Source organism: Nycticebus coucang, chromosome 4, assembly GCF_027406575.1.
Source record: "Nycticebus coucang isolate mNycCou1 chromosome 4, mNycCou1.pri, whole genome shotgun sequence".
NCBI classification, from domain to species: Eukaryota; Metazoa; Chordata; class Mammalia; order Primates; family Lorisidae; genus Nycticebus; species Nycticebus coucang.
In genome coordinates, this window is record NC_069783.1 from 113,676,592 (window position 1) to 113,691,696 (window position 15,105).

General features: G+C 51.9%; 1 protein-coding gene across 1 annotated transcript in view; it reads right to left on the minus strand.

The window, feature by feature from the left end:
• Window positions 1-14,720, minus strand: part of BCL7A (BAF chromatin remodeling complex subunit BCL7A) — a 29,414-nt gene extending 14,694 nt beyond the window's left edge. The window contains exons 1-4 of the mRNA XM_053587004.1: window positions 14,594-14,720; window positions 14,081-14,176; window positions 6,391-6,472; window positions 651-747 (exon numbers count right to left, since the gene is read on the minus strand). Of these exons, the coding sequence (XP_053442979.1) occupies window positions 651-747; window positions 6,391-6,472; window positions 14,081-14,172 (271 nt within the window). The 5' untranslated portion in view covers window positions 14,173-14,176; window positions 14,594-14,720. The remainder of the gene's footprint in view (window positions 1-650; window positions 748-6,390; window positions 6,473-14,080; window positions 14,177-14,593) is intronic.
• Between the last annotated feature and the right edge of the window lie 385 nt (window positions 14,721-15,105).

Consider the following 15,105-nt stretch of genomic DNA (forward strand, 5'->3'; position numbering starts at 1 on the left):
GTTTTTTTGTTATTGTTTTATAAGATAGGGTCTTACTATATTGCCCAGGCTGGAGTGCAGTGGCTATTCAGACATGATCATGGTTACTACAGCCTCAAACTCCTAAGTATCCAAGATGACAAGTTGTGCTGCTGTACCTGGCTAGGTTATAATTTTTGAAATGAGACAGCAAAGGAAGTTAGGCTGTGGATGTGGAAGGGCAGTTCCCATGGTCCTAGGGTAATTAACATGAAGTCAGAAATCCACTTTAGAGCTTCCTGGCAGCCAAAGCAAAATGGGAAAAAGAAAATATAGCTATTTATATAATTTATATTTCTATCTCCCTAGGAGGGAAAAAGAAACATACACTCCTAAAAACCTTCCTGGGAGCACATGGGGCGGAGGGAAACATCTCTGGTAAGGTTTTTGTCACTGGTGAGGAGAGGGTCTTATTTTTATGTCTCTGGCTTATTATTTCTTGGCTTGGTGCTCTGAGAAAAGAAACTTCCTCCCCTCTTCCTTGGCACAGAAGCCTCCTGGTTCTGCCCAGCTCTCTTACCTCCTGCCTGGAATGTGAACAAACCTGCTCACAGAGAAGTAAAAACACAACTGAGTGTATCACCAAGGCCCTGGGACCGGCAGGAGAGACCATAGGCCGCAAAGAGACTCACCATGCATGTCCATCATCCCTGGGGAGGAGCTGTTTTCTGGAGTGGTCACCTCGGAGCCACACTTCTCATCTTTGCCTTTTTTCTTATTCTTGTTTTTCTGGAGGGGAAAATGGAGCAGAAACCGAGTCACCAAATCACATGTGTGTATGCCCACATGAGCCCCGGGGAATGGTATGAATATTTCATTCCAGCAAATCCTCTTGGAGCCTCCAAACCACTGGAGGGCTTTCCCTGGCCAACATTTGAACATGTTCCATGAGGGACTGCACTCAGGGCCTTGTCCACTTTGGAATAAAAGAGCCCTTCCCCCCCCCAACCCCCCCAGCAGGGATGATTCTGATGCCTGCCTAGCACTGGCACCCTGGAAAATGAACTTGCCTGTTTGTGGGGCTGTTCCCAACAGCATGCAAACACCCTGGCTGGTAGGAACTGCCCCTTCCTTTTAGGAGAATATCTGAGAAAAAGGTCCCCATCATTCCAGAGCAGGTAGAAAGGGATGCCAGGTGAGCCAGGGCAAAGACAAAGTCACTCCATTCTGCTAGCTTCAGGCCCCCGGGGCTGCCTTTCTCAAAGTGTAGTAAGCTGACTTCCAGCACAAAACAAAACAAAAAACAAAACAGGAGTTAAGGAGGGAAAACCCAGGAAGAGAGGAGGGAAGAGGGAGAAAAGAGATGCTTTCTGTGCACCACTCTGTTTTTTACAATTGGAAGAGAATCATGTTGGAAACAACCTAGCCATGTCCATTGCTAAGAGACTTATAAATTATGACACATTCATCCAATGAAATCTGATGTAACAATTACAGAGAATAAGGCTGTGCTTCATGTACGGAAGTGGAGTGATTTGCGAAAATATTAACATATTAGGATATTTCAGTATCACCAAGATGTACAAAAGAAAGGAGGTGTAGGCCATGTGAATGCTACCATTAGTGGTAAGCAAAGAGTATGCCACTGTATATTTGTATACAGTGATGCTTGTGAGCACAGGCTCCCTCTAGAAGGATAAACAAAAACTAGTGAGACGAGTTGCCACCAAGGAAAGGAACCGGGCGGGGGGTAGGGTATAGAGATGAGACAGATTTATAACAAGACATACAGTAAACCAGTAACATCTGAAGAATGCACAAATCTAGAGAGGAACATAGACTGGTTGTTACTGAGGCAGAAGAGCAAGGAATGTTCTGGAATTCTACACATAATGGTGACAAAATGTGACGGTTGCACATCTATGAATTTACTAACACGGAACTGAATACTTTATTTTTGAGATACAGGTTACTCTGTTGCCATAGGTACAGTGCCATGGCATCATCACAGCTCACAGCAACATCAAACTCTTGGACTTGAGCAATACTCTTGAGCAAGCTGGGACTACAGGTGTGTACCATAACACCTGGCTAGTTTTTCTACTTTATTTTTTCAGGCAGAGTCTCACTATATCACCCTCAGTAGAGTGCTGTGGCGTCACAGCTCACAGCAATCTCAAACTCCTGGGCCCAAGCAATTCTCCTGCCTCAGCCTTCCAAGTAGCTGGGACTATAGGCACCCACCACAATGCCCAGCTATTTTTTGATTGTAGTTGTCATTGTTGTTTGGCAGGCCTGGGCTAAGTTTGAACCCACCAGCTCTGGTGTATGTGGCTGGCACCCTAGCCGCTGAACTACAGGCACAGAGCCTAGTTTTTCTACTTTTAGTAGAGATGGGGTCTTGCCCTTGCTCAGGCTGGTCTCGAACTCTTGAGCTCAAACAATGCACCTGCCTCAGCCTCCCAAAGTGCTAGGATTACAGGCATGAGCCACTGCGCCTGACAGAACTGTATACTTTTAAAAAATGGATTTTATGGTACATGAATCATCTTAATCAGTTTTTAAAGTGATATCTGAGGGTGGGGCCTTGGTGTGTGTCACACTTTATGGGGGCAAGACATGATTGCAAGAGGGACTTTACCTAACAATTGCAATCAGTGTAACCTGGCTTATTGTACCCTCAATGAATCCCCAACAATAAAAAAAAAAAAAAAGTGATATCTGAATATTGTAATGTATTTTACCTATTTAAAAGGATGAGATATTCAAGAGTTCTAAAATAAAAAATTAGTGTACACCCATATCCCTGTGTTGTAGAGATTACAAGGTTGAATAGTACCAAAAAATAAAAGCTTATAAAATGAAAAAAAAAAAAAAAAAAGAATTAGTGTACGGCTTAGCACCTATAGCTCAAGCGGCTAAGGCGCCAGCCACATACACCAGAGCTGGCGGGTTTGAATCCAGCCTGGGCCTGCCAAACAACAAGCCCAGGAGTTGGAAGTTGCTGTGAGCTGTGATGCCATAGCACTCTACCCAGGGCAACAGCTTGAGGCTCTGTCTCAAAAAAAAAAAAAAAAAAAAAAAAAAATAGTGTAACCACATAGTAATTTCGTCTTTAAACAGTAAAAAGCTGCTGGGTGGGGTGGCTCACACTTATAATCCTACCACTTTGTTTCTGTTTTTTTCTTTCTTTCTTTTTCTTATTTGAAATACAAATCTCTAAGTTTCAATATTTTAGTACAAATTCCAAAGATTCTTTCTTTCTTTCTTTTTTTTTAAAGACAAAGTCTCATTTTATCACCCTTGGTAGAGTGTCATGGCGTCACCCAGCTCATAGCTGGGCCTCAGCGATTCTCTTGTCTCAGCCTCTCAAGTAGCTGGGACTACAGGCGGCTGCCACAAAGCCCGGCTATTTTTGTTGCAGTTGCCACTGCTTTTTTAGCTGGCTGGGGCCAGGTTTGAACCCATCACCCTCGGTATATGGGGCCGGCGCCCCACCCACTGAGCCACAGGCGCCACCCCTGTTTTTGTTTTTTTTTTTTTTTTTTTGAGACAGAGCCTCAAGTTGTCACCCTCGGTAGAGTGCCATGGCATCACAGCTCACAGCAACCTCCAACTCCTGGGCTCAAGCGATTCTCTTGCCTCAGCCTCCCAAGTAACTGGGACTACAGGCGCCTGCCACAACGCCTGGCTATTTTTTGGTTGTAGTTGTCATTGTTGTTTGGCAGGCCCGCGCTGGGTTTGAACTGGCCAGCTCCAACGTATGTAGCTGGCACCCTAACTGCTGAGCTATAGGTACCGAGCCAATCCTAGCACTTTGGGAGGCCAAGATGGGTGTGTTGCTTGAGCTCAGGAGTATAAGACCAGCCTGAGCAAGAGCAAGACATCATTTCTAAATAAAAGAGCTGGGCATTGTGGCAGGCGCCTGTAGTTCCAGCTACTTGGGAGGCTGAGGCAAGAGAATCATTTGAGCCTAGGAGTTTGAGGTTGCTGTTGGCTATGACGCATGGCACTCTACCAAGGGCAACATAATGAGACTCTGTCTCAAAAAGAAGAAAAAAAGGGCGGCGCCTGTGGCTCAGTTGGTAGGGCGCCGGCCCCATGTACCAAGGGTGGCGGGTTCAAACCCGGCCCTGGCTGAACTGCAACCAAAAAATAGCTGGGTGTTGTGGCAGGCGCCTGTAGTCCCAGCTACTTGGGAGGCTGAGGCAAGAGAATCGCTTAAGCCCAGAAGTTGGAGGTTGCTGTGAGCTGTGTGATGCCATGGCACCCTACTGAGGGCCATAAAGTGAGACTCTGTCTCTACAAAAAAAAAAAAAAAGAAGAAAAAAAATCAATAAAAAACTAACCCTCGATGATGCAGATCCCCAGCCCCAACCTTCGGAGATTCTGATTCAGCTGCCTGGGATGGGGCCCAGGATTCTGCATTTTATAAAGATGTTCAGCCAGGCCAGGAACCACTATCCTAGAGAAGAGGGTGGGAGAAATGGCATATTGCACATCATGCCTCAGAGATGGAAAGGGAATTAGCATGTCTCGAGCACCGTCTGTATAGCCGGCACCATGCTAAGTATTCTCCGTGGTGATATATTGGCTTTGCTCTGTTGCAGAAACCCCAAAAGCTGGATATTACTGCTCTAGTGCGCAAAAGAGGGAACTAAGGCCCAGCAACTGCCCAACATCACAGGCTAATAGAGGCTGGTCTGTCCGACTAAGATCCAATGCTTTCTACCCAGCCTAGAGCTGCCCTGTCCTTCCTGATGGCCCATATATAACACTTTCTCCTTGATCATATTCCATTTGGCACGTCCCTGATGTCTGTTTCATGCTATTCTATAATTATCTTCCCCCAACAAGATTAGAAATTCCTTGAGAGCAGGGACCACATCTTTGCAAATGCAACGGGCGTTTCTACGACACCTAATGATGTGCAAGGCACAGACATGGGTCAGAGCCAGGAGCTGCCTTCGAGGAGCCCAGCTGCTCTGCTCTTACTCTGAAGATGAACAGACTCAGTGTCCAGCCCTGGTGGCTCCATAAGCCCAGGCCAGAACCACCCCAAGTTCTCAGCTCAGCCCTGGCCCACCCAGGGGCACATGTGTGAGTTCAGCCCTGCCTAGACCCACAACTCACTGGCAGATAAGTAACAGTGGGGGAGGGAGACTCGGCTCCATCTTTATGGAGGAAGCTGGACGCTCACCCTCAAAGCTTACCAGCCATGGCCACGTCACTTCAGGAGGGACTGGAGCCATGTGGGTTAGCATCAGCCATCTTCCTGGCTAAAAGGACTGAGTCTGAGGAAATAGAGAAGGCAGGCCAGGTGGGAGGAACAGCCCATGCAAAGGACTGTAGGTGGGACTGTTCTGGATTGTGAGTGGAGGTGAGAACAGCTAACCTGCGGGCCACAAAGCTAAAGAACCCTATTGGTGCCTGTGGTCAGCTGCCTGCCATCCAGCCCCCCTGACGGCCCCCTAGTGGTGGGAGCCCCCCATTGCCAGTGGCCTGGGCAAACGCCTGTACCAGACTCTCTTACTCTTGGAGCCAAATGCCACCCTCAACTCCAACCACCAGAAGAATCTCTAAGAACAGAGAGAACATACACTTTGGAGTCAGACAGACCTGAGCTCAATTCATGGCTCTGATGCTAGCTGTGTGACTCTAGGGAAATGACTTCACCTCTCTGAGCCAGTGTCCTCATTTGCACACAGAAGAGTTAAAAAGATAACTCCATCAACTCAGTATGAGAGGTAAGCATGCCTGTAATCCTAGCACTCCAAGAGGCTGAGGTGGGTGGATTGCCTGAGCTCATGGGCTCGGGCTTGAGAGACTGAGCAAGAGCAAGACCCCATCTCTAAAAATAGCTGAGTGTTGTGGCAGGTGCCTGTAGTCCCAGCTGCATGGGAGGCTGAGGCAAGGGGATTGGTTGAGCCCAAGAGTCTGAGGTTGCTGTGAGCTGTAACGCCACAGCACTCTATGGAGGATGACAAAGTAAGACTCTGTCTTTATAAATTCTTTTTTTTTTTTTTTTTTGAGACAGAGAGAGATAAATGAAATGATGCACACAAAGCCTTAGCCCAGGGCCTGCCAGATGGGTGGGTGCTCAGGAGCAGAGCTACAATGCTTGTCTGTGGGTACCAGCATGCCTGTCCCCAGCTGAGCTGCCCAGCACCTGGAGGTCTTTCCACCCTGAAGATACTACTTACAGGGATGCTCCCCACCTCTCTGAAGACCAAACTCTGGGGCTGGACTCTGGAGAAGGGTAGGGACAGGTCTAGCAGCCTCTCCAGGCCCAAGCTGGGTCCTTCTGCTTCCCAGGGGTCCTCAGTCCCAGGTTCCCAGGGGGGTGAGTGGCAGCAGGCAGCCCCCTTTTCCCATGATGGGAGGGGCATGAATGGACAGCCCCACCTCAGGGGATTAGGCCTGCATACTCACATCGTCCACCTTTGGCTCTGTCACAGGGACCCACTTGTAGATTCGTAGAGAAGTGTCACCAACAGTCACCCATTTCTTCTCCCTGTGGAGAACAAGAAAGAGCCCATTACCAGGGGACTTATGGAGCAGAACCCTGCTCACCCCTGCAGGCGCACAGGGCACACTCCCCTGGGGCAGCTGTGATTTAGCCACTACTCAGCAAAGGTGGTAAGAGAGCAAGCTCCAGATCACACAGATGAGAGCCAGAGTCCCAGCTCTGCCCTCAGTAGTTGGCCCTAGACAAGTCAGACACACCCCCATCAAAGCCTCATTTTCCCCACTTGTTATCCCACAGAGGGCTGTCACTGGAAGGAAATGCTTGACAAGGGCGAGGGCAGGGGCAGGGCGGGGGCTGCCACTGTTAGGAGGATTTGTGTGAATGATGAAGTCAGGCCCTGGGTCCTCCTGTGTCACTACTGATGCCATGAAACCAGGAGACTAGGCCACCTGTGCCCCTCAGGGTGGCAGAGAGGACATTTCTCACTGTGGAGAGTGAAGGTCTCTACCAAAGGCACTCAGGGCTCCTCCTGAACTCCTAGTGATGCTTCTGAGGGCAGGGAAGAGGACGCAGGCAGAGGGACAGCGAGGTCACCCCCGCTCTGCTGATAAACTTCCTTCAGAACAGCCAAGGGTAGCCAGAGAGCAGCAGCCTCGCCCTGAAAGGAAGTCCCCTAGACTGGACCTGTGAACAGCAGGGGTCCAGGAGGGTGCCAGCACCGCTTGGATCTGGGATGCTGGTGGCCCCGACTGCCCAGCTGCCCCGGCTGTGTTCTAAACTCCTAAAGGACAGAGGCCTGGCCCCCAGCTGCAAAAGGCAGGTTTATGGACCAGATGGACAAGCAGAGCTGCCTTTCACTAGAGGTAATAACTACCGCACTCTGTACCACTGTCACTGCCACTCTGATCCCAGCCACCATCGCTTTTCAGTTTATCACTATAACCACCCACCTTCTGCCCTTCTGACCCCTGCAGACCAAGTTCCTTCTGGCGCCACACACCCTGTGGCCACAGTGGAGAGGACTAGGGCTCTACCAACCAGGCAGATGTGCGAGGTCAACAAATGGCTGACCAACTGCTGCTCAGAGGGAGCCACAATGGGCTGTTGGGATGAGACACACATCTGGCCCAGGTGGCATCATCGATGGAGTCTTCAACAATTTTCAGTGACATGGGTGTCCGAGAACCAAGAACTCCATATGGCAGAAGCATCTCCATCCATGAGCTGCCTGGCACCCTTTTTGGCCTTTCTACTAAAATCCAGCCTTGGTTACATGGCCCTCATGTACTATGGCGACATGTTATAGGTCTCTCTACCTCCATTACCATGGGGGCTTTTGGGAGCCCGAGCACATTCAAACCAGACAGCCCTAAACCACAGGCACCTCCACCCCCAAAACTGCCTGCTCAGGTCCCCCAGATTCCTGTCAGAGGATTAGGGCTGGCTTTTCTTTCTTCTTTTTTTTTTCTTTTGAGACAGAGTCTTACTCTGTTGCCCAGGCTAGCGTTCCATAGTGTCAGCCTAACTCACAGCAACCTCAAACTCCTGGGCTTAAGCGAGCCTCCTGAGTAGCTAATTTGTCTATTTTAAGTAGAGATGATCCCACTGTTATTCAGGCTGGTCTTGAACTCCTGAGCTTAAGGGATCCTCCTCCCTTGGCCTCCCAAAGTGCTAGGACTGTAATGAGCTACCAGGTTTTTGTTTTTTTTTTTATCATGCTTCCAAGTACTATGCATACATGTTCTAATTGTTACATAAGCTAGTGGCAGGAAGTATAAACCTCACCATTTGACAGATAAAGAAACTAAGGCATAGGCCTACAAACTCTGAAGTGGTTTTAGGAGCAGCCTGGCCTCCACCAGGGTCCTGCCTCTTTTAGGCCAGAAAGAAGGAAAAGCAAGTATCTTAAGTCACCATCGGCCTGACTCCAGCCTCCTGTCTCCCACCTCCTGTTGACGGAATGGACAAGCCACAAAGCCAGTCTTTCACCTCCTCTATTCTCAATAATCAGATGGTGCCTGGAGGGGAGGGGGCATTCCCAGGAATAAATAGAGCAAGCATCATAATAGCCATGCTTATTATGGCTATTAATAAGCCATAGGTTATTCCACTAGCTAATGGTCACACAGATCTCACAGGTGGCAGTACAAGGATTAGACACAGGCTCTGACCCCCAAGCCCACCTTCTGCTATTCTGTTGCGCAGGAAAACTAAAAACTAATTCCAGGGAGTACATGAGTAACAGAAGCTGGAGGAAGAATGACAAATTGCTAGAATCCCATGCCAAGTGGCCAAAGCCACTTGTAACTCACGAGCCCTGCCTAGCTTCCTTGGCCTGGGCCCCAGTAAATCAACACATTCAAGGTTTGATTGTGTTTTTTTAAAAAAGGAGTAATTGACTTGCAACACACAGGACACCTTTCAAGACAGAAAGTATGCCAGAGAGCTGGGCTTTGCCTGCCGGCCGCGAATCAACCAAGATGAAGGTCTGAAGTTGCAGCTGTTCCCTAGGGAGGCTTCAGGCCACTGCAGGCCTCAAGCTGAACACAGCCAGATCCTCATGTTTCCCTTTCCCCCAGCTGGAGACCTCTTGCTGAGTACCCAAGCCACCCCAGAGATTAGAAACTGTTCTTTAGCTGCATTTCTAGATGTGGACATTGAGGGGGGTTTTGGGACAGAGGTGAGAAAAGAACCCGACATTTGAGCTGCACCTCAGACCTCAGCTCAGCCAGCAGCCATCCAGGAGGAGGGGGCCCTGGATCCCAAGGGAATTTCACAGACACACCAGGTGGGTGCATGGGATTAGGGAAGTAGCTGAGATTCCCCATAACTGCCTCCCCCAAACCCATCACCCCCAGAACACACAGCACATCCATGAGAGTTTTAAGCTGCATCTATTACCTTATATCTGGGGTAGCAAACAAGTAGCCAACAGGTGTGTTTTGTTTGGCCTGCACTGTTCCGTTCTTTTAAAAATTTGAAACTGGGGCAGCGCCTGTGGCTCAGTGAGTAGGGCACCGGCCCCATATACTGAAGGTAGCAGGTTCGAACCTGGCCCCGGCCAAAACTGCAACGAAAAAAAAATAGCCCCGCGTTGTGGTGGGCGCCTGTAGTCCCAGCTACTTGGGAGGCTGAGGCAGGAGAATAGCCTAAGCCCAAGAGCTGGAGGTTGCTGTGAGCTGTGATGCCATAGCACTCTACCGAGGGCAACAAAGTGAGACTCTGTCTCAGAAAAAAAATTGAATCTGCTGCTAAACCTTCTTTTACTTTCTTTCCCTTTTTTTTTGTTGTTGTTGTTGCTGTTTGAGATAGGGTCTCTGTCACCCCCCAGACTGGAGTGCGGTGGCACCATCATAGCTCAGTGTAACATCAAACTCCTGGGCTCAAGTCTCCTCAGTCTCCAGAGTAGCTGAGACTACAGGCATATATTACATGCTCTGTTGATTTAAAAATTTATTTTGTAGGCTTGGCGTTGTAGCACAGTAGTTACGGCACCAGCCACATACACTGAAGGTGGCGGGTTTGAACCTGGCCCAAGCCAGCTAAACAACAGTGACAACTGCAACAACAACAAAAATAGCTGGGCATTGTGGAGGGCGCCTGTAGTCCCAGCTACTTGGGAGGCTGAGGCAAGAGAATCGCTTAAGCCCAAGAGTTTGAGGTTGCTGTGAGCTGTGCTGCCACAGCACTCTACCAAGGGCAACATAGTGAGACTCTGTCTCAAAAAAAAAAAAAAAAAAATTTATTTTGTAGAGATGGAGTCTTGCTACATTGCCCAGGCTGGTCTAAAATTCTTAGTCTCAGTGATCCTCCCACCTCAGCTTCACAAACTGCTAGGATTATAGGCACAAGGCCACTGTGCCAGCCTCTACTGCCAAACTTAAAACAAATAAACAACAACAAATTCAGATGCCACATAAAAAAAAAAAATCCAGATTTTTATGGCTACTCTTGAAAACATGATCTGGGGCCACATGCCCAAGGAGCAATAGCTTGCTCCAGGGGCTCCTTGGCTCCCTTAGATCCCCCAACATTCACCTCCTGTAAGTACTGGGGCTAGACCTCACTATGACCACCAGGCTGCACCCCAGCCTTGCTATGACTCTGCCTCTGAACCCTCCTGCTCAGATGGCCCCTCATAGTCAGTTTGGCTTCAATATCTCTCTTTTCCCATCAGACTCTGGCTCCTGGGAATAAAGGATAAAATGAGGCCCCTGCTGTAAGAATACATCTCCAAATGCTTCTCTCCAGCACAGACTTCTATAAAAATGATAAGCACTATCCCAGATTCTCCAGGCCAAGGCCAATTTCCAACATTTTCCTGGGTCCAGGTCCAAACAGACAATCTTGAGGTCGCTCAGAACCCAAGAGGACCCTACTGCCTCAAAGAAAGTCACTTTGTATTCACTCTTTGGGGCTAGTCCCTAACACCTTAGGTGGCATGGCCTATGGCTAGCCTCATTCTAATTTAGAGCCAGGTCCACCTGACCTGCCCTGCACCTGGCCAGAAGGTACCTGTGATGAAACCCCCAGAGGAGTGAAGATGACAATTCAGGGCTCAAACCTTTACCTCTCCAGGGCTGGGTGGGAGGTCCCCCAGTCTCTCAGTCCTCATAGCAAGTCACTTGGGGAACCCTCAGGCCAAGTGCCAAGGGGTCCCAGATCTAAGCCTACCTCCCAGCTCAAGTCTCTGTCTCCCACCCAAAGACTCCCCTTTCCCCTTCTTTTCCCTACCCATACCAGGCCTCCTAAGCCTGGCCCTCTTTCTCAAAAAGGGGCCCACCATTTTGTTTTCCCTTCAGCCATCTTCTGGCTGCCACACACTTCTCCAGCCTGCCTTGTTGGGACACCACGCAGAAAGCAGAGGGGAAACAGCCTGGCTGCTGCAGATGGGGGAGGCCGCAACTAGCTGCTGGCTTTTTCCAGAGGTGGGGGGGGATTTTTAGAGGGTCATAGGAGAACACCACCATAGACTTACAGGTCCAACAGTTATGCCAGACATTGCAGCTCTCCTTTGGATAAAATGTAGGATGCCCAATTATATTTAAATTTTAGACAAATGAGTATTTTTTTTTTTTAGCATGAGTATGTCTCAAATGTTATATGGAACATACTTACACTAAAAGGCATTTATTTAAAAAGAATTTCATTGTTTATTTGAAATTAAAATATAACTGGGTGTGCTATATTTTTATTTGCTAAATCTAGCTGCCCCATGTCCCAGCCAGTGGTGAAATGCATGGTTGGTGGCCACACAGTTAATAAACAACCCAAAGCCCCAAGGGCTGCCTGGCAGACCCATTCTGTGGGCACAGCCAGGGTAAAATTCAGCTTCTTGGTGGCTGGAGAAACCCTGGCAATAAAGCCATGGCTTTTGCTTAGAGGGGGTGGGGGAGGGCGTATCACAGAGTCAAGTTTCTACAAAGTCCACCTTACAACATTTACCAGGTGTTCCTGTACAAAGGAGGAGGTACTTTTGGAGTCCTGACCTTACTTATCCTTAACAACCCTTGGAGAGGAGGAAGCGGTACAGAGCCCTTGTTGCCATGGTGAGAGAAGTTACATGGTTTGCCCAAGGTCACAGCAAGGAAGTGACCATGAGATCCCAAAGCCTGAGGTCTTTTAGAGGACATGATGAGCCTAATGCAGGGAGGGGCAGAGATACATGTCCCCACAACTACAGGCTGGCCTTATGGGCCCATAGGACAGGAGGGCCTCCAGGCCGGCTGCTCTGGCCTGCAGGGCAGAAAGCCCCATCTCTCCATCTGCCCTCCCTCCAGAGCAGCTGGCCACCCTGCAGGAGCAGCTGTCAGGGTGCAAGAGCCCTTGCCTGACTGAGAACCTAGGGCAGGAGGCCCCACCAGGCCTCCCAGAGCAAAGAACGGCAGCTTGCTGGGGCCCCTTTCTAACCACCAGGCGGGTGACAGAAGGGACCCGGGCACAGACACCAGTTCTTTCTTTGCACAGAGGCTGACTCCGGGAGGGGGCCAACTCCTGACATCCCACAGAAGGGGAGTCGTGGGTTGTTTTCCAGTGTGTGTGTTTTGGCCTGCAGCTGTTTCTGCCATTTTTAAATGGCTCCAGTCAGCCACTGGGCACCCTGCACACCAGGGGAGCTCCTGAGGCACCAGCGACTTGGATCTCAACTTTGGAAAGCCTCCCCTTCTCACGGTTCTGAAAATTCTTTGTCCCACTGGAGCCAAACCCAGCCCACGGCCGGGCATCCAGCCATCAGACAGCCCTTTCCATAGGAGGGCCCAGAGCACGTGGACTTTATTGATTTTCCTCTTGCCTTTTTGTTGGGTTTGACTCTGAAAGGACAGCTAACTTGTGACACCGCCAGACCAAAGGCTTGCCCCCAGTGGCTTTTAGAGACCTAGGCGTTACTCAAAAAATGACACCCCCTAACATAGATATACCATGCCACGGGGCCTGCCCAGTTTCCGTGCTTTAAATAAAGGGTCAGGACAAGCCCGCGGGCACTGACACTAGGAGATAACGTCGCAGCAGCTCCTCTCCCTCCTGGACCCCGGTGAAGCCGTGGGAAAAAAATGATAAAGTTGAAATCAGGGAGCTGGGAGTTTTCAACAAAGTCTGACCTAACCAGGCGATCTACTGGCGCCTTGGGCCTAGCTCTGGGCCGTTTCCGAGGCAGACCCCTACGAGGCCCTGAAAATGTTAGATCGTGTTAATTACAACAAGGCCATGCCGGACAGGAGCTAATTTCTGCTGGAAAAACACGCGCGGCCGACACCGAAACGCCTTTCCTCTGTGCAGAGAACAAAAACAAGGGCTCTCTCCACAAAACAAACACGAGCTCTCGGGTGGGAAAAGCAGATGCGGCCCAGGACCGATTTCTGTCCAAAATCATCGGCTCTCCCGAGTCCCCGCGCCCGGAGGCGCCCGGGAGCACAGAGTAGGACGTGGGTGGCCCGCGCCCCTTCCTCCCGGCGCTCGCCCCCATCTTTCTTCCTAGCCAAGAGCCCTCGCTCCAGGCAGCCCAAAGCGCTAAATTTAAACGGCTCGCGCTCTGCAAACTCCGCAGACTCGAGGGCGCCGGGCCCGGGAGGCGGGGAGCGAGCGAGCGGCGAGCCGGGAGGGCAGGCAGAGGGAGGCCCGGCGCGGGCCGGGGCGCGGGGGCCGGCGCTGCGCCGCCCGGGGCGCGCGGGGAGGAGACGGCAGCGGCCCGCTCGGTTCCTGCACAATGGAGCTCGCGCTCTCACCGCCGCCGCCGGCACTGCGGCCCCGTCGCGCGGGAAGCCGCTTTCATGTGACTTGCACAAAACGAAATGGCTTCTGGGGCCGGCCCCGAGCTCCACACTCGGGAGCCCCCGCCGCGGCGCGGGCTGACCGCCGCTCCAGCCCACCCGGCCCGGGCGCCCGCTGCCTCCGGGCTGCCGCCGCCGCCGCCGCGCCAGGTGGGCGACAGGCGCGAGCGCACCTGGGCAGCGGCCGCGGCCCCCGCCTGGCGCAGGTGACCCGGCTCGCGGGCCGCCCGCCCGCCCTCGCCAACTCCGGGCCCCGCGGCCGGGCCGGGCAGGCAGGCGGGCGGGCGGCTGGAGCGTTGCGCCCCGCGGCATTTTGTATCTGCTCCTAGGTTCCCGGCGGCCGCGGCGCCGAGCAACGAGCGAGAGAGCAGGCGCCTCTGCTTACCATTTGCGCACTTTCTCGATAGCCGCCATGACCCTTTTGATATCATCTTTGGCCCGGCTCCTGGTCTCGGCTCGAACCGACCTGCCCGACATGGTTCTGGCGGGGAGAGAGAGGCTGGGGAGCGCGCCCGCCGGGTCCTGCTCGCGCTCCGCGGCGGCCACACTCGCGCCCGCCCGCTCACTCACTCACACACACAGACACTCACACACACACACACACTCACTCACACACACACTCACACACACACACAAAGCCTGGTGCCGCCGCGCGCCCGGGGCCCAGTGCGCAAGCGCCGGGCGGCAGCTGCACCGCGCAGGGGGAGCAGCGCCGCCGCGGGCGCTAGCAGCGCGGCCTCCGGGCGCCGCGGCCGCCGGGCAGCGTCCCGGAGCCTCCCCAGCCGCCCAGGGGGACACTCCGGACCCTTTCCCGGAAAGGCGGAGGAGGTCGTCCTGCAACCTCTGGCTCGTGGCCCCCGGAGGGGGCGGGCGTGCGGACGTGCGCGCGAACACTTACTCGGAGGCCGCAGGTGCCAAGGGGTCCTCGGGGGACTGCGCTCTGGCTGGGCGGCCGGAGGTGGAGGGGGCGCATTCCTTGGGAGCCAGCTCGGTCGCCGTCCCTGGCACGGGTATGTGGCAGCAGCGCCTGCAATAATGCAAGTTTCCTGTGGGGCTCTTGACTTCTCCGAGTTGAAGGCGGCGCGAGGTGCTCTTGGAAAGAGTTGAGAAACGCACATCTGTGCTGGCCTGCTGCCCCGGGTTAATACGCGAGCTAGGACGTCGCCTCCCCTATGGTTTGTCCTTTTGAAAAAGTGGGATGGTAAGGAAAGGTGCCTGCGGTGCGGTCGAGCCCAGGAGACTGTGGACCTTGCTTATTAAATAGCTTTGCGCAGGGAAAGCTCAATGGTTATCAGCATCGTAGCAGGGCCAGGAATTGCCGTATATAAAGGCAAGGGGACCTTGGCTGGCATTTGCTGGAAAACTGCAATTTAATCTAAAGCCACTCCTGATTTAAGTACCAGGCTCAGA